Source organism: Thamnophis elegans, chromosome 6, assembly GCF_009769535.1.
Source record: "Thamnophis elegans isolate rThaEle1 chromosome 6, rThaEle1.pri, whole genome shotgun sequence".
NCBI lineage: Eukaryota > Metazoa > Chordata > Lepidosauria > Squamata > Colubridae > Thamnophis > Thamnophis elegans.
Window position 1 is genome coordinate 79069681 of NC_045546.1, and position 26256 is coordinate 79095936.

Here is a 26256-nt window from a genome sequence, read left to right on the forward strand (position 1 = left end):
AAAAAGCAGGAAAGGATACACAGTACAGGATTTTTGCACGAGAAGCATTCCTTTCCCTTGTATACATGAAGATATACTGAAGCAGTAAACCCTCATCCCTTACATTCTTTAACAGCAGTATCTTCAGGAATGATATTTCTCAACTGAAACTTGTTTTATCCAGACCTTCCACTCTTTAATTAAATGTAAAAAATGCTTCCTATTAATGAGCTTGTGCTGTTTTTACTGTTTCCCCCTTAAAAATAGTCTCTCCATCATCCCAAAACATATACCAACTCATATATACACACTGTATTTGTATCATGCCCGCTGGATAGATAAAGCATCTTGGTTTAACATCTAAGAGGAACAGGATGGAAGCTCGTCAACTTGGAAGAGGTTATTCTTAGCCACAACTATGGTAGATAACTTCTACAGAGAATTGATAGAGATCAGCAGCATCTCATTTTAATATTTTGTGACCACCAAACTATGTCACATTTGTTTGCTAATTTAAAACTTTAAAAGATTAAATAAGTTTGCTACTTTTCTTGCGCGGTATTACACTCTTATTAGGACAAAGATTCTATGAAGTGAAAAATCAAGCATGGGAGAGCTATTTTTTTGTGTGCTGTCCTTGAATTCCTGTCTGAGCACCATTTAAATAAATTTGAAGTGGGAAGCACAGAGAGTACAGTAAAAACCACCTCATGGTTTTCATGAGGTGTAAGCCATAATCATCACAATTATGACAAATCACAGCTTGAACTATCTTGCTTTGCATGTAATGAGTCTATCTCATATATTAGTTTCACCTTTTAAGTTGCATTACTGAAATAAATGAACTTTTGCACGATATTCTAATTTTTCGAGTTTCACCTGTAGAGTGTTTTCTTGAAAAATGGAGAAAAAGCTATCATAGCTTTTGTAATAAAAGGTTGGTAGAAAGCATTTAAGGGCATCAAATGTTGGTTAAGCTACTTTTAACACAAAAAATGCTTTGACGCTCACAAACAGGTAAAAGCAATCCAGCTCTTTGTTTTAGATATTTCTAAATAATAAAATATATAGAAGAAAATTATTTTTTTCCAGTCTGGCCTCTATGTCACTCATGAAATCTTTCCAGATTCTACTTTCTTCAGAGGCTAGATATCTTTTATAGATCAGGAGCTTATTTTTCAGAAGTAGAGTTACATCACATAATTGGATTAAGTTTATAAGTTTTTGCTTTTTTCTGGTTCTCTTGAACAATGGATTAAAATTTATTAAATATTGTTGGCTACTGAAGGACCAATCCCCCTCCCAAAAGGAGAGTTTTAAACTTAGTGAGTCACAACTCTCTAACATCTGAGCCTCTGAAAGGGAGTAGCCTTCTGCACTAAAACATTGCCCTGCCAGCTCTGAATTTTCTCACATGCTATCATAAAATTAAACTTATTCCAAACTCTGCCGTTTTAGCTTCAGTGACACCTTGTCTACCTTTACTTGCTTTCATACTATATGACAAAACTTTTTTCATTAGCTTGATTTCAGATTAATAGATATGTAGCCTGGGAGAAATGAAGAAATATATTGTGGGTAATTTATCTCATATTAGGATCACCATAATATAAAGGAGAAAGTTCTCACTTGCTTTCTCCTGTCTATTACATAGGATTTCCTCCTACTTAATGGAATTGAAAAGAGTCTCATTTTACTCTACAGCAGGGGGACTGGAAATAAATCAAAATAGCAGTAGACTTAGCAGTAGACTTATATACCGCTTCATAGGCCTTTCAGGCCTCTCTAAGCGGTTTACAGAGAGTCAGCATATTGCCCCCAACAATCTGGGTCCTCATTTTACCCACCTCGGAAGGATGGAAGGCTGAGTCAACCCTGAGCCGGTGAGATTTGAACCGCTGACCTGCTGATCTAGCAGTAGCCTGCAGTGCTGCATTTAACCACTGCGCCACCTTGGCTCTTAGAGAACAAAGAGAGGCACAATTGTAATTGTAATTGTAAAAAGAGAACAAAGACAGGCACAATTGTAATGGGTTCAGTATCTATAAAAAGACATTATTATTTTCTAGGCTGTACCCCTGGCAGTTCTATTATGTACGGAAGTTAACAAGCTTGTGGGATTCTTATCAGAAGTGGAGGTGCAGATAATATACTAATAAAAACTAATATGCTGAACTCTGTGAGGACAGATAAACTCTTCAATTCAAGAGGAAGCACAGAACCAAGCTTCTTCCATACTAGTTATGTCATGTAGAGAAATGACTTACTCAAAAATTATCTACATTAATCTTGATGTGGTTTACATTTTGAAACCATTATTGGTTCTCTTTTCAGTTATTCTTTCACCTATGATCCATTTTCTCAATTCACATTATTCTGCGGTAATAAGAAAAGCATAGTAGGGAATTCAGTTAAAATCAGTAGACGAATCTGAATCCAAATACATTCAGCTGAAACTAATTAGCCATGGGCATCACACCTGTCAATTCTTTAACAAAATATATCCAAATAACTTTAATATAATCCATTTTCCATCTGAACCATGATAGATGCAGAATTTAAAATGATCTTCATCCTCCTTTGACAACAGAGACTTAATGATTATTTTGAAATTATTATTTGGAAGGGAATGGAGGGACACTTTGATTCCAAGAATGAATGAATGGCTGCAAAAGTTGATGGAGTTAGCAGAAATGCCTAAATTGATTGCTTTGATTTTTTAAAAGAAGAATACAATTAATTTTGTTTCTCTTTGAAATTAGACTTTGTGCTTGAGGTGGAAAAAAACAAAACTTTCATTTTGGGTTTTGCTAATTAGATAGGCTTGTTGTTACCGAAATGGCTAGTATATACTATGTAAAAGTAAAAAGTTGAGATTGCATGAATGTATAACTTTATTCTACTGCACTAAAAAGAGTTAGAAGTCAACGATTTCCCCCTTTCCCATTTACCCTATACTTTTTCCTCTTTCTCTCCGTATTTTCCCATAATAAAAAAATTGAAACAAAAAAAGTATTTGGAATAGAAGTCAATCTTATCCTTTCCTTTTGTAGCTAGCATCTAGTGACCCTAATATTTCACATCAGAAAATATTAGATGGGTGTAAGAATATTGAAGAGGCTTTTAAGAAGAGACTAGACCAGGGATAGTCAACTTTTTTATACCTACTGCCCACTTTTGTATCTCTGTTAGTAGTAAAATTTTCTAACCGCCCACCGGTTCCACAGTAATGGTGATTTTATGAAAACCTAATGAAAATGTTTTTAAATAATGCTATGAAATTTTTTTTTAAAGTCAATTAAGTTTTAAAAAAGGAAAGTACTTCAGTATTGGACAAAACCCCTACCGCCCACCATGAAAGCTGGAACGCCCACTAGTGGGCGGTAGGGACCAGGTTGACTACCACTGAACTAGACAAACACTTGTCTGAAATGATGTAGGATTTCCTGCTTGAGTAGGATCTCCAAGATCCCTTCCAACTTGCTCTTTATATGCTATATTCTGTATATTAACTAGACATTATGCATTTACTGAAGCATTCCCCAACTGCGGCACACACTGTTGTATAGCTTCCATTATACACAGCCAACCAGTGGTATTCTAAAATATCCTAAAAGTCCTATTTTCTTTTCATAACTCAACCTATACAATAATGTTAGATTTTCCTCAACTTGTATACCAAGACATTCTCTAAAAGTGTAGACTTCCATCTCCAAAATTCTAGCTGGGGAATTCTGGGAGTTGAAATCCATCCATTGCAGGCAAGTTGATCTATTGGTTATTTTAGTTCAGTATTTTTGTAATTATAATAGGTACCATCCAATAAACTTTGCTACTTTCAGAAAGAAATTAAAAATTACCAAGTAAAATCATACTGACCTTTTCAGGGTTTCAAAAGAGAAAGTCCAATCTCTTGATTGAGAAAGGGCGAAGAAATGTTTAGCACTGATTAAAAAGAACTGAAATTATCAAACGAGAGATTTGTGTTGATTACCAATTCTATTTTTTTTAGTAGTATGTAATGGGGTCTCACATAAAAACTTCTATAGCAAATCTGGAAAACATGAAGTAAAGCATTTCTAATATGCTGTATCTTTTTTTTTTTTCATTTCACCCCAGCGTTAATGTAAATCATATTTAAACTACTCAGGTAAGGTCTGTGTATGCTTAAAACATGGGTGTCACTCGCTGTGCCACACGGCATTTCACAACATTTCCCCCTTTTGCAAAGCTGTGGTCTGCGTGTGATGCATCTGGTCTGCGGACCCCGTTTGACAAACCTGGCTTAAAGGGTTCACCGACAAAACCGCGAAGCCCTTATCCGCACCGACATAAGGGCGGAGGGCAAATCCGCGCCGTCCGAAGCGCTAAGGAAAAAGGCAACCCTAGCGCGACGACATAACCGCGGAGGGCAAATCTGCGCCTTCCGAAGCACTCAGCACCCTAACCCTAACCCCTAAACCTAATCCTAACCCTTACCTTAATTTAAATCGGCTTTCTGCCGCCGCGCTGTTTTAAAGCGCCCTTCTGTCGCTGCGCTGTTGTCGCCGCGGTGATGACATCGCGGCTTTAGCAACGCGGTTTTCTCGCTGCTATTTTGACGAGCGTGGTTTTGTCGGGCCACGGGCTTAAAGTATGACAAAGTAAACTGCTTCTACCTGAAATTTCAGAGTATATTCTATTTATCCCATATGAACTTTCTATTCAAACATTCTACATTGGGAGGAGGAAAGATGAAAAATGAGGCTAGGTCCTCCTTTGTGAAAAACTGAGGAAAGCCCAGCTACTACATTAATCATAAATTAATCCTGCAAAATGGAATGTGTATAAATGTGGCCAATATGTGAAACTAACAGTATAATTTGGCCATAATACAAGATGTAACATTAAGAAAAATTATCTAGATACAATTTTGGAGAAGTATTTTCTGTGATGTGAACTTGCTGCTGAAGCCAATGAATCCTACTAAAAGCCCTCTTCACGCCTCGTCACTTAATCTAGGAAAACATCAATAGGGCTATCAAGCAGAACTCCTGCCTCTTTAACACAAGTTCCTGTTCTGGAAAAAATAAAAGCTATCTGATATTTAGAATGCTGTGCTTTCTGAGCTTGGTTGTTTTCTTGCAGACATTTCATTACCAAATTAGATAACATTATCAGTCATAGAAGGAAGTGGTGTTTGCTCTTATTTTATATACTAGTGGCATGCCCTTCTGTGTCGGTGGGATAACTGAAGAATTTAACCTACTTAATTAATTGAATTGAATTGAATTTTATTATTTGTATTTTATTATTTAGATGTCCATTCAATTGCCAAGCATGCTGCTTAGGGATATTTAGATAGATAAAATACAAATGTACTGAAAAACCTTTTTGGGAATGGAAAGCAATGAAAAACTTTGAATTCTCTATTTTTGTTCATAAATGGAATTTACAAATGGAGGAATTTGATTTGGCACATTTGTTTCCAGAGTGCAAACTAAGTAAAAGGAGTGGATTCAAGGAAGTAAAAGAAATTACAGAAAAGAATCTCAGTTGCTGTGAATTGTCTTTCTATCCTTTAATTTAATCATCCTAAAATATACAAGCTGATTCTAGATATATATTCTCTATAAATCAACTGCATATGTGCTAAACATATTCTATGTATCTTTATTCAGAAGCACAACTTAACAAATTCAACAGTAATTAAGCAGATAGTTTTATAGCTCTATGTTTTAAAATAAATTAAAGTGTAGTTTTCTTCGAGAGTGAAGCTGAAAACTGTTCCAATATGTCAAGTGCACCGATAGTTATTGTTTATAATGTAAACTTACGATCTTCTGCAATAGTCAGGAACAATGCCAGAAAGGCAGCGGTGACTGAGGGCTTGCCAGTGGCTTTGTTCTCTGTCGCCCGGATCAGAGTCATGCTGGCTTTGGCGGCCTTGTGGCAGCGATCAAAATGGGTACCTGACACTTTTTGGATTCAAAATGGCCACCCATAACAATTACCACCCATCACTTTCTGGGCTCAAAATGGCCACCCGTTACTCTCCAGAGTGAAAATTGGCCGCCTGGCAGGATCGCAGCTTCAAAAGGTTCATCTGATCGCAAATAGTACGGTATTTCCCGATGAAACGGGTCACTGCCAAGCAATCTTCCTCAGTTCGGGCTTGCCGGCTGCCTTTGTAGCCCATCTCCTCCGCAATGGAGAATTACGGGTACCACGTGTTTGGGGAAGTCAGAATAAAGCCGCCGCTCCCTTGCGCGAGATAAAAAAAGTGCTGGCTTGACAAGGCTGGGAAAACTCCGAGCTGACGAAGCTGGGCAATCCCGATAGCCGGACATCTGCCCCCAGCCTCAGAACAATGTCTCCTTGTCTCTTTGCCGCTGTGGGACAGTCTAGTTCCACTGCCACTGTATAGGCAGCTCTAATCCTCACCTACATGTCGGGCTGCTCTGACCACCGTCGCGAGCGCCAACGCCACTGGTGTTCCCTCTAGCAGCTCCTAGAGACCCATTGGAATGCTGGAGAGTCCAGAAGTGTTGACTAAAGTTAATTGTCCTGAAAAAAATTTTTTTTTACATCTCTCGGGAAAAGACTGAGTTGGAACTGGAGCCAGGCAAGAAAGGAGTGGAGGCATGGCTTCAATTATGACTCAGTCTCTGGGCAGAAAAGGACATGACAATCTATTCCTGGACCCTCCTGCAAGCTACACTGGGGAATGTACTAATTTTTAATTTTGTTTATAGGCACAATTCAAAACGCTAGAAGAGGTTAGATCCAATACAACAAGAATAATCTCATTCAAGAGAAGTCTATCCATGTCCTAAGATCTGACAGAAAATGGGAAACACCCAGGTAAATGAAGATAAGGAAAAAAAAACCTTCTCAACAGCCAGGCATCAATTAAGGCACCCCTTCAATGAAGCCTAAACTTGCTTTCCTTTTTAATGATAATTTAATGAAAAATTTAAAACTTCTGGAAGGCATCTGTTTTATAGGAAATGTTTGTTTTAACTCCTGCATCTGCGTATTAAACCTTATTTTACTTTTTAAATGCTGCTATATTTAGTGATTTTACTTGTTCTAGTAGTTAGGAGGACAAATGAATTAAGGCAATTTTTACTGCATTTATCAAGACTGCCATAAAGATATTAAGAGCAGAAGTATCTTCTCTTGCTTATTGACTGAAAATATTTCTATCTTGCTTCTACACAGAAAATCTCCCAGTGGCATGGAAAAGCAGGTCAGCCTTCTTATAGTAAAGAAACACAAGAGTAAAGATAATAGGAATGTAAGGAAACAAAGCTCAGAAAGCCTCCTTAAAATGCATACTTCTTGCAATCAGTTTTGGGAGGATGATGGATTGACTATCAGACTGGTGAGCATTAGGGAGAATCCATAGCAGGTGTCCCTTCCAAAAGGGATTAAAGAGTCTTGTTTCCTCTAAGCTAAGAGTTGAGGGAATGGTAATCACTAATGGAACATTGGTGACATCTACTTTTTTTTACTGTATTTAATAAAACCACTACAATAACAGCAGGCCTCAGCCTCATACCCACGAAAATATGATTAAGCACAATGGTCATAATCCATAGCACAAATGCCATTAAAATAAATGGAATCTGTGCATGAGATCTCCTGGGCTGTCGGGTAGCTCTGAATCATTTCAACAGCACTTACGAAGAAATTGCCCTATAATTATTAGAACTAATCATGAAAAATGAGTGTAAAACAAGTCAGAAGAAAATTTAAATATATTTTGGGCTTTATAAATTCAGCTACGGCTAGATACCACTCTGAATAGATTGGAATATAGTCCAATGAACATTTCAGATTTTCAGTATAAAATTGTCAGATCTCCTGAAGTTAATGTTAATATTGATACACGGGGAAAGTGTTATTTAGTACAATTTCCCTCTCTGGTTTTAGCAAAAATTCGGAAAGAGAGATCAACTTTCCCCCCCCCCCCATTTTATTTATATGCCGCCCTATTCCCGGCGGGACTCAGGGCGGCGCACAAACCCAAGGAGGGGAAGGGAAAAACACAAAAACTACAAAAGTACAGGGCATTTAAAAACAACCAACAGCCACACGATTCGAGAGGGGAAGGGAACTCATCGACCCCAGGCCTGCTGACACAGCCAGGTTTTAACAGCTTTTCGGAAGGCCTGGAGAGAGGTGAGGGTCCGAATCTCTGCGGGGAGTTCGTTCCAAAGGGCCGGAGCCGCCACAGAGAAGGCCCTCCCCTGGGTAGTGGCCAGATGACATTGGCTGGTAGACGGAACCCGGAGGAGGCCTACCCTGTGTGATCTAACTTTTTGGGTATGGCAACCCAAATTTTATCATCACTTCATACACAGGTAACATCAATTTTTTCACTACTCTATTAGAAACTGACATGGTTTCTAAGAGTGCTATCAATTGCAAAAAAACAAATAAACAAACAATCACTCAACCAGATATGGACCAAATACAGCCTTGACTATTCTTGAAGCAACAATCAGTAGGCAAAAACTGAGGCAGTCAAGCTTGCTTGTTTTCTTAAAATGTAATTAAATGCTAATACGTTAGGTTTTTAGAACATCACCTAATACAGTATCCTACTATATTTCAACATATTAAAATGTTTAAAAACTCAGATTATTCTAGAAGCCTGTGAAAGCAGAGGTTTTGTTCAAAATTATCAAATGAAATCAAAAGCATTGAAGCAAAAAAATGGTTTTTTTAATTCAAGTAAGCATTTATGTTTAGAAGCAAAAATAATATTCAATGATGCAACCACTTTTTGCATTTAAACAAATAAGCCACAAGTAATCCACAATTCAAAATACAAAAAGCTACATCTGAGGAAAGCTTACAATTAAATATATATATATATAAAGCTTACAATTAAATATATATATAAATATAACAAATGTAACAAAAAGGCAACAGTAAAAAATATTGGGTTTCTGTCTGGATGGTCTCTTGTGATGAGCCGAAGACAGAGAGTGGAAGTGTGACCTTCCTCCCATATTTGGGCATACCAGGGGTTGTGACTTTAAATATATACCTCTCACCCTGGCTGGCTGATAAGGAGTCGAGTTCTGTAGCTCAATGGTTAACACATCTGCCTGAGAGGCAAGAGAGCACAGGTTCGATTCCCAACATGGGGTATGGCAAGCTGATGAGAGCTAAATAGCTTGAAATAGATCTATACTAGTCTCCCTTTATTTATTTATCAGCATAAATATAACATATATGTGTGTGTGTGTGTGTGTGTGTGTGTGTGTATGTATGTATGTTTACATACCTCTGTAAAAATTGACACTGCAATATATAATGTCCTTCTCATTTACTATAACTAAGCAGGAAAAGTAATTTAAGTAAAAATAATGGACAACCCTTATAGGTAATCCTCAACTTTCAACCATTTGTTTAGTGACTGTTCAAAGTTACAACCGCACTGGAAAAGTGACTTAGGACTGTTTTTCACACTCACAACCATTGCAATCTTCCCATAGTCACATGATCAAAATTCAGATGCTTGGCAACTGGCTTGACAACATGGCAACGGTTGCAGTGTTCCAGGGTGATCACCTTTTGCAACTTTCTGACAAGCAAAGTCAATGGGGAAGTCAGATTAACTTTACAACTGTGTTAACAATTGCAGTAATTCACTTAGCAGGTTAACAAGAAAAAGTTGTAAAATGAGGGTAATGGACAGGCCTACATTAGTTTTCATCTATTACTGATCACAAAACCCTGGGAAATTGCACATGCATTTTCAGCAATTCTATCTAACGGGTTCCTGAGAAATAGAAGAAATTGGGGGTGACTGATTACCAAACTGCTGAAGGGCCTCTACAATACTTCAGTATAAGCTCTGGTTAGAAGTGGTATTCAGCCCGTTCTACCAGGTTCTGGAGAACTGGTAGGGGACATTTTGAGTAGTTCGGAGAACCAGCAAATAGGCTGGCCCTGCCCCTTCTGCCTCCCAGCTGATCTTCTCTTGTTGCCCAGGAGAACGGAGCTGGAAAGCAGTTTAGTGGGGTAGGAAGGGAATTTTGTAGTATCCTTCCCCTGCCACGCCCAGAGAACCGGTAATAAATTTTTTTGAATCCCACTACTGGGGTCTGGTGCTATGGCTGCCAATGTGCAGGGCAGCCAAAAGGGCATAAATTGGGAGGTGACAAGTGGATAATGGGAGTTGCAGCGCTCCTGTGGTCATAGGTATGGTCAGGCTACTAAGCCATAACTTCAGGCATGGATGATAAATCCATTTTTTCAGCTCCGCTATAATTTCAAATAGTTGCAAAACAAATGGTGGGGGACCAACTGTAGACATTTTTGTACTGTTCATTAATTTCCTCACAATACTTGAACTGGCCATTGTCAGAGATAGAGAACCGGACCAAAATGACGGTTGGCTTAATCTAGCACAACAGTTTTAATTTTCTCAGAATTACAAAGGAAAATATATACCTCATATTTTGAGTACACAATTAAATGAGCATTTTTGATATTAGCTTTCCCCCCTTATTATCTGGGTAGTAAATGTCAACTGATAAATCTGAGCCTATTTGCCAATAGGACTAAATGCAAGAAACATGAAGGTTGCATCATGGCTAGCAGCAGAAACTGAAACTGTATATAGTAAGGAGAAACAGCTTTAAGCCAATATCCAAGCACTTTACAACAGCATCTGGTTGGTCACTGCAGGTAACCCATCAGATTACGGTCTTTGACTTTCCTCAGAAGAGACTTAACAATAGAAGGAAAATAATCACACTAAATCTCCCTCACCCAACGCGGTTTCAAAAAAAGTACGCTGTTTTGCCTGGGTTTTGACATTTGTCAAGGATAATTTAACTACTATCAGGAAAAAAATAACTTAAAAGCTTCTGCCTCCTTCATGAACTGCCATTTTCCTCCTAATCTATTTTCTCCTTGTTTTCTATATCAGCTTCTAACTTGCCTCATTCATAGTTATACTCTTTAAGACTTTTAGCAACTAAATATTTACTGACAGAATGAAGGCACACATTGGAAGTCATATTTTCCTTTTGTACGTATTTTTTCTACTTTAATACAGTAGGCATCATTTCATTAATAGGGCTGCAAGACAGTGAAAATGAATTTAGTCCAATTTTCTACCAAACAATTTGCAATGAGGTTCTTTAGGCAAATGCTCATATTCAACCTCTTAGACAGAATAAGTAGATGATTATAGTCTATTCTAGATCTTCACTTTATATGTATTTCCCAACAAAGTAAGTTTTGAGAAATCTATGGCTTTCCAAATGTTGAAGAAGTACAATCCCAGCATCTTTAACTGTTGGCTACCCTGGGTACGGTTGTTGAGGAGTACAGATTCATAACTTCTAGAAAGCTGCACATTTTACAGCCTTTTACAAACCTAATTTGTAAAGCCTTTCACTATCTCTGTGCTCTACCAGAGTGAGTTCACTGAGGATTGTGAGTATTTACATTGCTTCTTCTCGATCTCCTGATGCATGTATTCATGCTTTTCTTTCTAATGATGGACATGTCTCATTAGTAAATCTTTCAGAGAGTTGTACCATTTCAAACTCACCTCAACTTTTGCAGAGCTATCTGATTGGATTGCAGATTTGCAAGGGAAAGATCATGCCATCACTACTCACATCATAATTCTTTCATAATCTTAATTTACTCTGGACAAATAAATTATGAGCCCAAAATACTTTAAATGGCAATAGCACTTAGACTTATATACTGCTTCATAGTGCTTTACAGCACTCTCTAAGTAGTTTACAAAGTCAGCGTATTGTCCCCAATGATCTGGGTCCTCATTTTACCGATTTCGAACGAATGGAAGGCCGAATCAACCTTTAAGCAGGCGAGGATCGAATTCCTGGCAGCGAGTTGAATTAGCCTGCAATACTACATTCTAACCACTGTGTCGCCACATTAAAGAAATAAGAGAAACTCACGGATACATAAGATTTTAGACATGTTATGTGTTATTTTTTATTTTTATTTATTTATTGGAATTTGTCAACAAAAACAAGAACAAGAATAAGATAACAAAAATACAATGACAGGGACAAAAGGCACATTAGTGCACTTATGCACGCCCCTTTTACTGACCACTTAAGTATGACGTAAGGTCCACGGAAGTCTATTTGTGACTGAAGCTGTGAAAATTTGTAGCTGAGACAACTGAATCAGGTAGGGCATTCCAGATTTTGACATCTCTATCACAGAAATCATATTTTTTACAGTCAGGTTTAGAATGATTTACATTGAGTTTAAAGTGGTTGTTTGTACACGTATTATTGCGGTTACCCCAGACAATGCCCAATTACTATTCTTACTTCCAGTTCAGCACATTTTACTAACACCTATATTTGTTGAAATATGGTCACAGATAAGATTGGGCTAAGAGAAATAAAAATTTCTTTTTAAAAAAAATTGTGCCATAATTCCTAGTCTCTACAACTCTCTGGTTTCACATGAAAGCTGAAATAGGTTAATGCAGATTATAATCCATGTGTCTTATTTATTATACTTCACCTGATGCCACTTTCCCAATCCTGATCATCTTTATCTTTGTCTTCTTTGGCATCTGGAGCATGTGGATGCTTTTGGACAATTCTCATTCCACCAGCTTTGACTACAAGAAAAATAAGATGAAGTAAAGAATCCATCAGATAATCTAAGTAAAGATACAATGAACATATTAAGATTAACAGTTTTATAAAGTAGAAGACATGCAGAAAACAACTGTGACTGTTGTGATTAAATTCATTCAGCACTTATTGATTCATTGTCTACTGTATGCCTACATCTTTACAAATTTTAAGAGGTCTTTGTGGAAGACCTTTAATTCAATTACAGCATCCAATTAAAATGATAGCTAGGTGTAGGATCAACAAAAGAATCCTGAGAACTTTCATAAGCATTGTATTAATTAATTGATAAAACATTATATACTTTGAAATATGAATTTATATTCCCATTCAGACTTCTGATCCATTTATACTTTAAAGAAATGTATTTATTCTTTAAATTTCTAGGATATGGAAAAGTTACCACTGTAGATTATTACTTGAAAGTGCATATTGTGTGTCTGTGTGCGCGCATGCGCGCGTGCATGCATGCACATTTGGATACAAATGCATCAGGTATGGCAATGACAAAAATGTATATTGTGTAGAGCTATGTAAAAATGGTATAACAAATTATGCTAAATTATTTTCATAATATTTTCTGAAGGAACATATGTTAGAAAGGTTCTATCCAAGGAATTGTGGTTGATGGGGTCTTTGGAAATGAAACAAAACATAAATCAATAAAGGCATCACTTTATAGGTACTTTTCACTTTAAAAAATATGTTCCAATAGCAAAGTAGTTTAGTAAACCTCTTTCAGGATGTACCTACTTCACACCATGCAGAGGCTAATATCATGCCTTCTGCACAAAAGATTTCTTTATACTACTACAGTATTATTTCACTATATTTCTTCTTGATTTCCAAACCCGGAATTTATAGTCTTTCAGCTCTTTTCAACCTCACTCCTACTGAGTTAAATTGCTAAAATGAGTTTAACAAATAAGGGTCCTGGCAAGCCAATTAGGGAAAATCAGATTCTTAAAGCTATTTGCAAAGAAATACTTTTTTTCTGAAAGAAGTTATGATACTTTAAAATCTATGCTGGAACTTTCTCCCCCCAAAAGCATGAACTGTATTTTTGCTGGCTGTGATGGTCCCTGGATTTAAGATGAAAAATATGTAACTTTTTTAATTCCAGAAATTAACTCTTAGTGAATGACCAGAATAGTTTTAAATGAAAAATAACACTGGCTATATCCACACATCCTGAAATTATAATATTGCACAATATTTTTTGGGGGTCAGAAGGCATTGGAAATATCCTTCAGTACTGACCTCTGGATAGCAATGCTATTCCTGAAAAAAATCTAGGAATTTCCTTACACAATCACTATCTTCTGAGAAGCTCCTGGCCAAAAGGATAGGACGATTGTTTTTCTGATAAATTCAGAAACACGCACATCTTGCTTCGGTATGTATACATTTTAGATAACAGGACTGAGAACTGTAGAGTTAAAAAGCAGGGAAAGCTTCTGATAATTTTGACCATTCAACTTTCAATTGTCCATGTATTAAATGGTAATAATGAAACATTCTTCATTTCTGTGTGCAAAAATGTACAAAAGCTTAAAGTGAAGCATTCAAGCTGCTAGTAAAGGAAATTTGTGCCCAAAGGAGTAATATCCTTTGTTTGTACTTAAGATCTTGCATGTAACAGAGTTGAGATTCCATCTTAATTCATTATGCAGTGCATCAATGTGATCAGGATTTGAATTGTCTAAGAGAATCAATTTAGGGATTCAATCTGATGTGTGTGTACATGCTGAAAAGTCTATCAGATCTTCAAATTGATGGAAAGACACCTGATATCATTCCAAAATTCTTCAAGAACCTTCTTAAACCTATTGCAAATGACTTAAACCTATTGTACAAACTTTTTCTGGAAAGACAGCCATTTGTAAAGTTTTCTTTTCCCTCTCAATTTAGAGGGGTTTCTATTTATTCATTCACAGCTGAGTTGGGACACCTATATTCTCCTTGTGTTGACAAATTACAGTTTTCATCACTCTCACCTTTAGTACAACAAGTATGTATGACCACCAAGATCCTGGACTCCATTACCATTGCAGAAGAGATTGAATCCTCCCTGTTCTATACTATACTCCCAGAGCATACAAAAAGAGGTAGACAATTGTTTTCATTGCAAACAGATATATATATATATATATATATATATATATATATATATATATATATATATATATATATATATATATATATATATATATATATATATATATAGTCCTCCCCTTATCATAAAATTGGGTCATAAATTTCTGTATTAAGTTGGTGTGGTCATAAAATGAATTATCATGTGACCAGATCCAATTTTATGACTGTCTTAATTCAGCAGTTAAAATGCTGTCTCTAGTTTCCTGACCACCCTTTGAGGAGAGGGAGGAAAGGCGTAGAGAAGGCCTGCCGACCAGCGGCAACAAAGCACATCTACATCCTCTGCTCCATGTGATGGGAATTGGGAGACAAATCGCGGCAGCTGGGCATTCGCCAGCATGGCAAAAAGGTCGACTGCTGGCGTCCCGAAGCGATGGCAAATCTGCTGGAACAGCTCGGGTTGCAACTGCCACTCCCCATGGTCCACGGTTGGCCTGCAGGTTCACTGTTCCCGAGATGTACTCTGACACAATCGATCCCAGGTGTCTCTCTGCTCACATGCCTAGTCTCAGGGCCTCGGCCCATAGGGACTTTGATTGAGTGTCCCCTTGCCAGTTTAAATGGGCTTTTGCCGCCATGTTGTCCATGAGCAGGAGCACGTGTTGGCCCTTGAGCCGGGTCTTGAAGTTGAGTAGTGCTAGGCGAGCCGCCTTGAGCTCTAACCAATTTATGTTGTGAAAGAGGTCAGCCTCCGTCCACCGTCCCTGCGCTAGCTGGTTCTCTAGCACTGCTCTTCAACCATAAAGGCTGGCATTTGTGATTAGTGTTAGACGGGGCGGCTCCCAAATCTTGGATCCCAGACTTAGGGCTGGAGACAGCCATCATCGTAGGGACAGAAGAACCTGTGTGCACCAATGCGCTGGTGCCGTCACTGGAAAGGAATCAGGGCCCACTGCAATGTTCTGGAGTGTAAATGGGCCCAGGGCATGATACCTATGCAGGAAATCACTTTTCCTAAAAGGCTGGATAACATGAATACAGACATTGACTGAGCCTGACGTATCTGATATATTAGCTGGACAAGGCTGTCCTGGAGGTCTGGTGATAAGAAGACTTGCCCCCGGACCGTGTCGATGACCGTTCCCAGGTATTGAAGTCTCTTGACGGGTTGTAGGTGGCTTTTTGAAAGTTCACCGAGAACCCCAGAGTTTGCAATGTCTACATTGTCAGCTGCAGGTTGTGTTGTGCCTGGGCCGCCGTTGATCCTTGGATGAGGACGTTGTTGAGATAGCACTGGATTCTTACTGGGACTGTTTGCAGGTAGGCCGCACCACTGCCAACACCTTTGTGAAGGTCCGGGGCACCGATGCTAAACCAAATGGGAGTGCTCTGTATTGGTAGTGTAAACCTGCATACGAAAATCTAAGAAATTTCCTATGATTTGCGAAGATCAAAATATGCAGGTATGGTTCGGTTAAGTCAATGGGGGCCAGGTAGTCACACTCTTTGATGCCTGCTAAAATCATTTCCAATGATGACATCTTGAATCTGTGATACACTAGGTGGCGGTTGAGGGATTTCAGGTCTAGTATAGCCCTCCAACCGCCTGATGCTTTAGGGACCAAAAAGAGGTTGGAATAAAACCCCAACCCCTTCTATGACCAGTTCTATTGCCTGAATGTCAAGGAGATGATGGCCTTTCTCATAAGTTTACGCTTTTCGCTGACCTTGGACCTGGAGAGCACCCAAAAGCAACTGGGGGGAAGGAGAACAACTTGAGCCTGAGCCTCTCACGTACTGTGCTAAGTACCCATGCATCCGTGGTGACTGCCTCCCAGGCTTCAGCAAAGATGGTGAGGCGACTGCCGATGGGATGATCCCTGGAGGAATCACTTCCCTCTGCGGAAAGAACGTCTGCCTCCCCCTCGAAAGGGCCTCCTGCCCTGGGACTGATAGTGGTTCTGGTACTGAGGCTGAAACCTCTGTCTGTCCCTGTTAAACCCCCTATCTGCCTGTCTATCTGGGTGAGGCTGATAGTACCCATGAGATGGTGTCTCGTGGTCTGTAGGCCAGTCTGCAATAAGGTATCAGCCACTATTCTGTATGCTTGGTGGCAGACGTGGGGAGGACTTTTTTTATCTTTGTTCTCGATCAATATTGGGTCAAGAGATTTTCCAAATAAGGATCCCCCCAAATAAGGTGCAGCCGCTAACCTCCATTGGACTTAAGTGTCTGCTTTCCATTTGTGCAACCAGACCAGACGTCTGGTGGCAACTGACGATGACAGGGCCCGGGAAGCAAACTTCATCACTGTGAGGGTGGTGTCCGCTGAGAACTGGGTGGCAGCCAGCAGTTTATTAAAGTCCTGCTGGAGGCGTGTTTCCTTGTGGGAGACTCATTCTTGAACCTGTTGTAGACACTACAAGGATGTTCTATTGAAGAATGAGGCAGCCGAGGAAGCTTTAATTGCCAAGGCAGCCACCTAAAATTTTTTGCAGAGGGTGAGCTCCGCCTTCCTGTCCTCAGGTTTGAGGTTGTCAGCAATATCCCCCACCACTAGGGCGGAAGATATAGCCAGGGCCACCACTGGCACATAAACAGTTGGAACCTGAAGGATGTTAGTGAATGCTTGATACATGTTATAGAATCGGTGGTCAGAATCCCCTGGGTTGGAGAATGACCCTGGACGGGCCCACTAATTTTTAACTACTTCGGAAAATAGCTGTGGGGCAGGTATCTCCTCCTTGTCCAGTTGGGGCTGAGAGAATAGGATAGCTTTCTTGGCTGGCTGGGGCTGAGCTGTAGGAGTTTGGGTAGGAGGAACCTGGGCAGATAACTCCAAATCAGCTATAGCCCTGGCCTTGCGAAGGAGTGACTTAAACAGTGGAGGAAAACAACCAGAAAAGACAAGAGGGTCTGGTTTAGATGATTCCTCATCTTCAGATAAATCTAGGTCCCTGTGGGGCTCCTCCCCCAATAGGGATGTCTCACTGGCCACTGAGGGTGAGGCAGGTCTGACCTCCATAGGAATCCTGGTCTCCCTGCTGCGAGTGGAGCTAGGCCCCTTGTCTACAGGTTGTTTGCCTGGGGCCTTGTCTTTCTGGCATAGGCCAGAAGCAATGCCATGTGAAATGGCCTGAGCAATCAGTTGTTGCTTTCTGCCTGCGTTGTTCATCCCTCTCCACTGCCTTGGATTGGCGTTGGACCACAGGTGCCCTGCCTCCCTTGGATTTGGCCTTGGCTTTCCTGGGGGGGGGGCTATCCTGACTTTGTGCCTGGCTGCCTAATGGGGCTATCATTGGCCATGGCTATGCCAGGCTTTGCACTCACGGCCCTTAGAATAGCTCCAAAGACGTTTCCGGTGCTGGGAGCCTTCCAAGCCTTTTTTTTCCTTTGCCACTTGCTTCTCTACATAGTGGCACTTAAAATGGCCACCACAACGAGACCTTGCTGTTGGAGGTTTCAAAATGGCCACCGTGCCTTGTTATGAAGCTCTGGAGGCTTCACTGCTCAATGTCTCTGAAAGTCCAGTGGCTGAATTTAAGGGAGCCATGCAACCTCCATGAGTCCGGAGGATTCCTCTGCTCCCTGAGGCTAGCCCAGTTAGGGGATTCCCCTTGAGGGGTAAGACACCCCCATAGATCAGGCGGGCATTGTAGGCTCCCTCTCTATTACTCCCAACTATTTTAGAATGTCAGATGTCCAATTTTGTCAAATTTAAGTGTTGTCCATAGACTGATAATAATTCAGAAGTGGAACCAAGGAAATTACTTCCGTGACCCGTCAAAACCGCGGTCCACTAAAGCTCGCCCGATTAAAGCGCGTACCTGACATCATCAGCAGCGCGACAAATACAACTGCGGAGAAAAAAGGGCGCTTTAAAAAGCGCTTTTAAAGCAAGCCGATTCACATAAAGGTAAGGGTTAGGTTAAGCGTTAGGGTTAGGTTAAGGGTTAGCGTTAGGTTAAGGGTTAGGTATAGGGTTAGGGTTAGGTTAAGGGTTAGGCTTAGGCTTAGGTTTAGGGTTAGGTTTGGGGGGCTTAGGTTTAGATTTACGCGTTAATTTTAAGTTTACCGCTCACAGCGTGCTGTTTTCGTCGTGCTGTGATGACGTCACGTACGCGCTTTCGTCGAGCGCGCTTTAGTCTACCGCGGTTTTGTGGTGGAACCATTACTTCTTCTCTTAGACCAGACTGAGTTAAACTGGGCCAAGGAAGAGGAGAGTCATAGGCATGGCTTCTGAATTAATTGACTCAGTCTCTTGACCAATCAGGCTATGAGAATACCCACTCCTGAGCCGTCCTGCTGTATCCATGTAGAAGATGATTTACTGTATGCTAACAAATGAATTAAACTCAAGGGTTATTAAATAGTTTCAGTGAAGAAATCTAGTCTTGTTCTTCTAACTCTAGATTAAATGAAACAGCCCAGCCCTACTAACTATAATGTTTGAGATTTGTTTATAGAAAAGGGAATTGAAGGGGTCTTTATTTATTTGAAATTTAAAGAACCATGAATTAACAAAGTTTTTGTAAGTAGTCAATATGAAACAGATTTAATATTATTATGGTGATTACTCATAACTTCAGCCTACTCTCTACTAAAGCAGTAGAGAGTCTTGCTTCTTTTCTCCCCCCTCCCCCCCAAATTCTAACACCGACTTTTAGCACCTATTCACACTACAAAGTATTATGGTGATATTTTATAATATACAGATGGAATCTATTTCAGTTACAGCACAAAGACAAGAAAAGTTGTTATTCTTAAATTAAAATAAATAAGCAGGACGACCTCCAATAAATAAATCCACAATGTGTAGGGTCTATCTCTAAAATTCTAAAATATGAAATCCAAAACATGCCATAAACCACTATACCAGACTGCATTTGTCTTATCTCCAAATACTAAGTAGTGCACATCGCAGTGCAAAACCGATTTGTGCTGATAGAAGTACACAGATAAAAGTTTGATAATAAAGACAGAACAATGTAAGAACATGAGCAGATATGAAGAACAAAACGTGTTAGGATACTTAACATGATGGAAAAAGAGTAAACTAGGTCTAAGTAAAAAGTCCAATTTTTCAATATTGGAACAGTAAAAAGGTTTGAGGTATTCATAAAAGTTAATGTTAGGAACCCTGACATGATGGGTGCATAATTTGATCCTCTGTTTTAGAGCCAAGCTTGTTTAATAACTTTTTAAGCATTATTAGGATCTAAAGCAATGAGAAATTCAAAGAAAAAAAACATAGGTTTGAGGCTGTTTTTCTAGTGATTCCTCCAGATAGGTTTAAATTTAGCAGCTAGAATTACCAAGCTAAACCCACTGGAATGAAGACAAGTTTTAACCAAAAAAGCAGCCAAGCCTATGTTTCCAAGGAAATACAACTCACCTCTAGATGTATTGCCACAATTAAAAGGATGGAGCAATAATTTGAATTGTGCTGCTTTTAATACACAACAGTTCTTACAGTTACCAAAATAACATTTTAAGTTCAAACATTTTTAAAGCATTGGGATCACAGTGGCACACCTTCTATGCTGAAAAATAGAAGTAATAATTCTGAGTGTACTGTATACAATAAAATGTTTTATGTAGATGGTGAAGAACCAAAATAGATGTAAAAATTTGTTCATTAGATTTTCCATCTATTTGTTACCTATGGTTTGAATTAAAAATGTCAATTTTGTATTTTTATGGTTTATTAATTAATGTTCAGCTTATAGAAGGTTAACAGTTTAAAGGAGATTCCTGACCGAAGTATTTATATAAAAATTAAGTAAGATGAACCAGAATACTTGGTGGAGCAGTGGTTAGAATGCAGTACTGCAGGCTAACTCACTGCTCACTCCAGGAGTTCAATCCTGACCGGTTCCTGACTGGAAGTTGATTCAGCCTTCCATCTTTGGAGGTCAGTAAAATGAGGATCCAGCTTGTTGGGGCAATATGCTGACTCTGTAAACCACTTAGAGAGGACTGTAAAGCACTATGAAGCGGTATATAAGTGCTATTGCTATTACCTATCAATATAGGAAATATTTTACTAAAAGAGAGAAGTTACATGGACTTTTACATAAATATTAATTTTTAAAAATTGTCTCATAATGAAGCAACTTACAAAAGAAGCATACGAAACAATTTCCAACTTTTCTTTCCTTTTATATTAAATAAATATGATTTGCCAGTACTTTGCTCCTAGCTGGGCCAAAGAGACACAGCATCTTTCGTGCCGAATACAGGACTAGAAATTGCATTACCCTGCTCCTAATGCGGCACCTTTAATCAATATTCCAGACTGTCATGTTATTTAGATTACATCTCTGTTGTGGCGCAGCAGGAGCCGTTGGAGCTGCCACCAGACTCCGACAGTGAGGGGCCCGATGAGTCAGCTCCGGAGGACCAGGCACAGAGAGGCTTGGTTGGCCACCAGGAGGTGCCTGAGCCTTGGACCAGTGGGGAGGAGATGAGGGAGAGTGAGCCGGACGCCAGTAGTGAGTTGTTCCTGGATGCACTCCATCGAAGAGCTAATAGGCGTAAGAAACAGTTGCGCAGTTACTGGAGATAATTGCACTCAGCTGGTGGTCATTAGGCTCCTCTCCAGACTATAAAAAGACTACTTGTGCACACGCCCCTCTTGCAGAAGTCAACGCAGGAACAAATGTCGGAGAACATTGTTATGAGCTTGGCAGGCTGGATTGCTGCCAAGCCTTATCTGTGTTTATTGCTGCCCAAGCTTGTTTGTGCCAGTTTGCTGCCAAGGACCTGTTTGTCTGTTAATTAAATGCTGTAACTTATCTTTGGCTTGGAGTGTGTGTTGGTGTGGGACGAGGGGGGTCAGAACACATCTCTATTACACTTTTATTGCTTTATAGGTAACTCAAGGCAGCAAACATATGTAGTACTTCCCCACCATTTTCCTTACAACAAACCACCTTATGAGATCGATCGGGCTGAAAGAAAGTCACCAAACTGGATTTCATGCCTAAGGCGGAACCAAAACTCTAAGTCTGCTCATTTCTAGGCCAACACTGTAACCACTATACCAAACTGACTGCAAATAAACATATCTCAGGAAAATGTCAATGTCAATGTCAAATAAACTCTGAAAAAGTACTTGCTTTTTCACTGGTACTTCGGAACTTCAAAGCACTGGGAGTAGGAGAATTTGAAAATATTTCCCTATTTATTTACCCAGTACAAAGCATCTGAATTCGCATCATTAAACTCTTGTTGCCCAGAGCGGTTGTGATTTGATTCTCATTTTTTTATTCTAATTTTATAGAAATTAAAACTATCTTTAAAAAGGGCTGATAAGGAATAATCACTTCATTGCATCTGATGTGTTGCTTTTGAAATGATTTTTTTTTTGCCCCTGAAGTGTTATTTTAAACAGGATTTTTTTTGCATTTTTGTTCTTCATATATGGTTTCTGGGTGTTTGAAGTAAGTAACTCTACCTCTTCACACAATCCCAATCTTAGCAAGTGAAATCTGCAAAAAAAACAAAACAGGAAGAATATCCTAGCATACACATTTATACACACACACACAAGTAACTCTTCACACAATCCCAATCTTAGCAAGTGAAATCTCCAAGAAAAAAACAGGAAGAATATCCTAGCATACACATTTATACACACACACAAGTAACTCTTCACACAATCCCAATCTTAGCAAGTGAAATCTGCAAGAAAAAAAAACAGGAAGAATATCCTAGGCATACACATTTACACACAAACACACACACAATCGGCATTCATTTCAAGAATTCTTCCTTCTGTTGACTGCCTTATCATCATTATCTGCCCGAGGAAAAACACTGCAAGAGGAAACAAACGGGTTTGAACTATTGACCCTTCCATAAAGAGTCCCCCAAATACAGGATTCTCTTTTCTTTTCACGGCTCCAAGACAAGACACGTGTGTCCGATGTGAACACGTCAACCAGAAAAGGGGGATGGGGCAAGTCCCGGTTTTTTAGGCAGCAGTGTTTTTCAACCTTGGCCACTTGAAGATGTCTGGACTTCAAGTCCCAGAATTCCCCAGCCAGCGAATGCTGGCTGGGGAATTCTGGGACTTGAAGTCCAGACATCTTCAAGTGGCCAAGGTTGAAAAACACTTTAGGGGACTTGCAACAACATATTCCACGCGCCCTAAACAGAAGCCACTGCGCGCGCGCGCGACCCTCCGCCTTCCGTTATTGGCAGTTAAAGAGCGAACGTTTAAAAAAAAAGGAGCCGTTAATACTTTCAACTGCCGTCGCGTCCGAGTGAACCCCCCCCCCCGCGCGCGCTTTAGGAATAAGCGCTAGCATAGGATCGCGCAGTCCTTTGTTTACTCAAAAGTAAACAACCTTCCCGGTTCCAAGAACGACACTAAACTCTCCAAAAAACCGCCGTCAACAATTAACGCCTGATGCCCATATAAAGCTCCCAAGAACCCAGTTTGAAAGCGCCCTCAGAGGTGGGATCTCTCTCCCCGTGAACGGTCCCCCTTCTTCCCCGGCGCCATAAACTTCCCACAAGAGGAGGCAGAAGTGGCGGGAGGAGGAGAAAAAGGACAAGCGGGAAGGAGTAGCAGCTGTATACCGGCGGGAGGGTGTCCAGCGCGGGTTTCTGCTTTGACTTTGGGCGGCGAAGACATGGTTTTGGCTCCGAAAACCCGCCGCTTGGCAGGACAGCCGCGAGTCCAGCACGGAAGACACGACGGCAGCTGGTAAGGCTCGCCTCAGTCCAAAATAAAGACACTCCTCCTCCTCCTCCTCCGTGTAAGCTTCGCTTGTCAACGTGGCTACTCCCCGTCGCTGCGCTCTGGCGTCAGAGCTTGGGGTAAAGCAGGAGGAGGAGGAGGAGGAGGAGGAACAACTACTTTACTCCTTCCTCTTCCTGCGCTTCTCGCAGCCAATGTGTTGAGGTTGCCAGTGGAGTTTCCTTTAAAAGAAAAGGAATATATTGCGTTCAAATAAACCCAGATTCTACACAAAACCCCAGAAAACAAACAAACAAACAAAAAGCACAATAAGGCAATTTCAAGCGGAATTATTTTTTTACCTATTTTTCAGAGTTGGCTAGTACAGTGTTTCTCAACCTTGGTGACTTTAAGTCCTATGGACTTCAACTCCCAGAATTCCCCAGCCAGCTGTGCTGGCTGGGGGATTCTGGGAATTGAAGTCCACAGGACTTAAAGACTCCAAGGTTGAGAAACACTGGGTTAGTAGACTCACAAGCAAGATTTCGGGCTCAAGTGAACCCAGATTCTGCAGGGACCCACCCAACCCCCGTTACAAACCCCCCCCCCCCACAAATCAGTTTTAAGCTAAACCATTTTGCCCATTGGATACATATAATTTGAGATGTTAATGCAAATGTATTAAAAAAAACACCCCTAGATTTCATTGAATTTTAAAATAAACCCCTTAGGAACCATCAGGATCCCCCCCCCCCAACCCACTTCTGGGTTTCAAAAAATAGCAATAGCAGTTAGAGCAATAGCAGTTAGGCTTATATACCGCTTCATAGGGCTTTCAGCCCTCTCTAAGCGGTTTACAGAGTCAGCATATTGCCCCCAACAACAATCCGGGTCCTCATTTCACCCACCTCGGAAGGATGGAAGGCTGAGTCAACCCTGAGCCGGTGAGATTTGAACAGCTGAACTGCAGTCAGCTGAAGTAGCCTGCAGTGCTGCATTTAACCACTGCGCCACCTCGGCGCAGCACCACCAACTGCAAATATATAGGAGGCTTGGGAGATTGAGCGTAAAAGTGGCAGAACTGTGTGAGAGAGTAGGTAAAAAATAGGAGTGGGGTGTCTCGAGCAATTAAAATAATCAACAGCTGTTAGCAGTAGGTGCTGTAAGAGCCTCCTAGTTCAACGAAAGTGTATCATGCTGAGAAGGCTGCTGAGAAGAAGGCTGCTGAGTTCTGTCTCCCTTCCCTCCAGTGGTGGGTTTCAAAATCTTTTAGAACAACTTCTGTAGGTGTGGCCTGCTTTGTGGGAGTGGCTTGCCAGCCATGTGACCAGGTGGGAGTGGCTTGCCAACCATGTGGCCAGGTGGGAGTGGCTTGCCAGCCATGTGACTGGGCGGGCGTGGCCAACTTGAAAAATGTGGTGAAATTCACTTAACAACGCTCTTGCTTATCAACCAAAATGTTGGCTCAGAAACTCTGGCATTTGAAGCACGCAAGTCTTTAAGCTGTCAAGTTACAAGACCTTTGCACCCCTAACCCTTTAGGGAAAAAAAACCCAGGGGTGTTCAAACTTGACAGCTTTAAGACTTGTGGACTTCAACTCCCAAAATTCCTCCTCCAGTCATGTTGGCTCAGGAACTCTGGCATTTGAAGCCCGCAAGTCTTAAAGCTGTCAAGTTACAAGACCCTTGCACCCCTTAACCTTTAGAAAAAATACACCAGGGGTGTTCAAACTTGACAGCTTTAAGACTTGTGGACTTCAACTCCCAGAATTCTTCCTCCAGCCATTTTGGCTCAGGAACTCTGGCATTGAAGTGTGCAAGTCTTAAAGCTGTCAAGTTACAAGACCTTTGCACCCCTAACCCTTTAGAAAAAAAACCCCAGGGGTGTTCAAACTTGACAGCTTTAAGACTTGTGGACTTCAACTCCCAGAATTCCTCCTCCAGCCATGTTGGCTCAGGAACTCTGGCATTGAAGTGTGCAAGTCTTAAAGCTGTCAAGTTACAAGACCTTTGCACTCCTAACCCTTTAGAAAAAAAAACCCAGGGGTGTTCAAACTTGACAGCTTTAAGACTTGTGGACTTCAACTCCCAGAATTCCCCCTCTCGCTCTTCATCTTGATGATATGCGGAAGGGCAGGGGGAGGGAGGTGGAACCGGTTCTAAACAGCACTGTAGATTTGTGGAACCTCTTCTGTAGAAGAGGTTAGAACTGGCAGGAACCCACCCCTGCTTCCCTCAATTATTTGCCGTAATAGAAAGGTGGACTGAACAGGCTATTCCTTTGAGGGAGCTTTTCTTCGTATTTAATGCATTTCCCACCTCCAAAAGGAAAAAAATAACTTTCCAGCTTAGGTTGGAAGTTCCACCGACTTATGGAAAGCACCTTCAATTCTGAAGAGCCTTGGACACTTAAATTGTATTAGAGTTCCTGCATCTTGCTTTGAAAGTACAGGCAATCCTTGACTTACAAAAGTTTGTTTAGTGATTGTTCAAAGTTGCAATGGCACTGAAGAAGGTGATTTATGATTGTTTTTCACACTCACGATGGTTGCAGCATCCCCATGGCCACATGATCAAAATTCAGATGCTTGGCAACTGATATTTATGACTGTTGCAGTGTCCTGGGGGTCATGTGATCAGCGTTTTCCACCTTCTGATAAAGTCAATAGGGAAGCCAGATTCACTTAACAACCATGTTAATAACTAATGATTCACTTAACAACTGTGGCAAGAAAGGTAATCAAATAGGGCAAAACTCATTTAAAAATGTCTTGCTTAACAACATAAATTTTGGCCTCAATTGTGGTCATTTATCAAGGACTAGTTGTATTTACCATTTTGATAATAAAA

At 40.3% G+C, this 26256-nt stretch overlaps 1 protein-coding gene across 1 annotated transcript in view; it reads right to left on the minus strand.

Annotated features, from left to right (window-relative positions):
* Window positions 1-23527, minus strand: part of DAP (death associated protein) — a 37039-nt gene extending 13512 nt beyond the window's left edge. Inside the window, exons 1-2 of the mRNA XM_032219646.1 lie at window positions 23307-23527; window positions 12505-12604 (exon numbers count right to left, since the gene is read on the minus strand). Coding sequence (XP_032075537.1) covers window positions 12505-12604; window positions 23307-23361 — 155 coding nt within the window. The 5' untranslated portion in view covers window positions 23362-23527. The remainder of the gene's footprint in view (window positions 1-12504; window positions 12605-23306) is intronic.
* Window positions 23528-26256: the final 2729 nt, after the last annotated feature.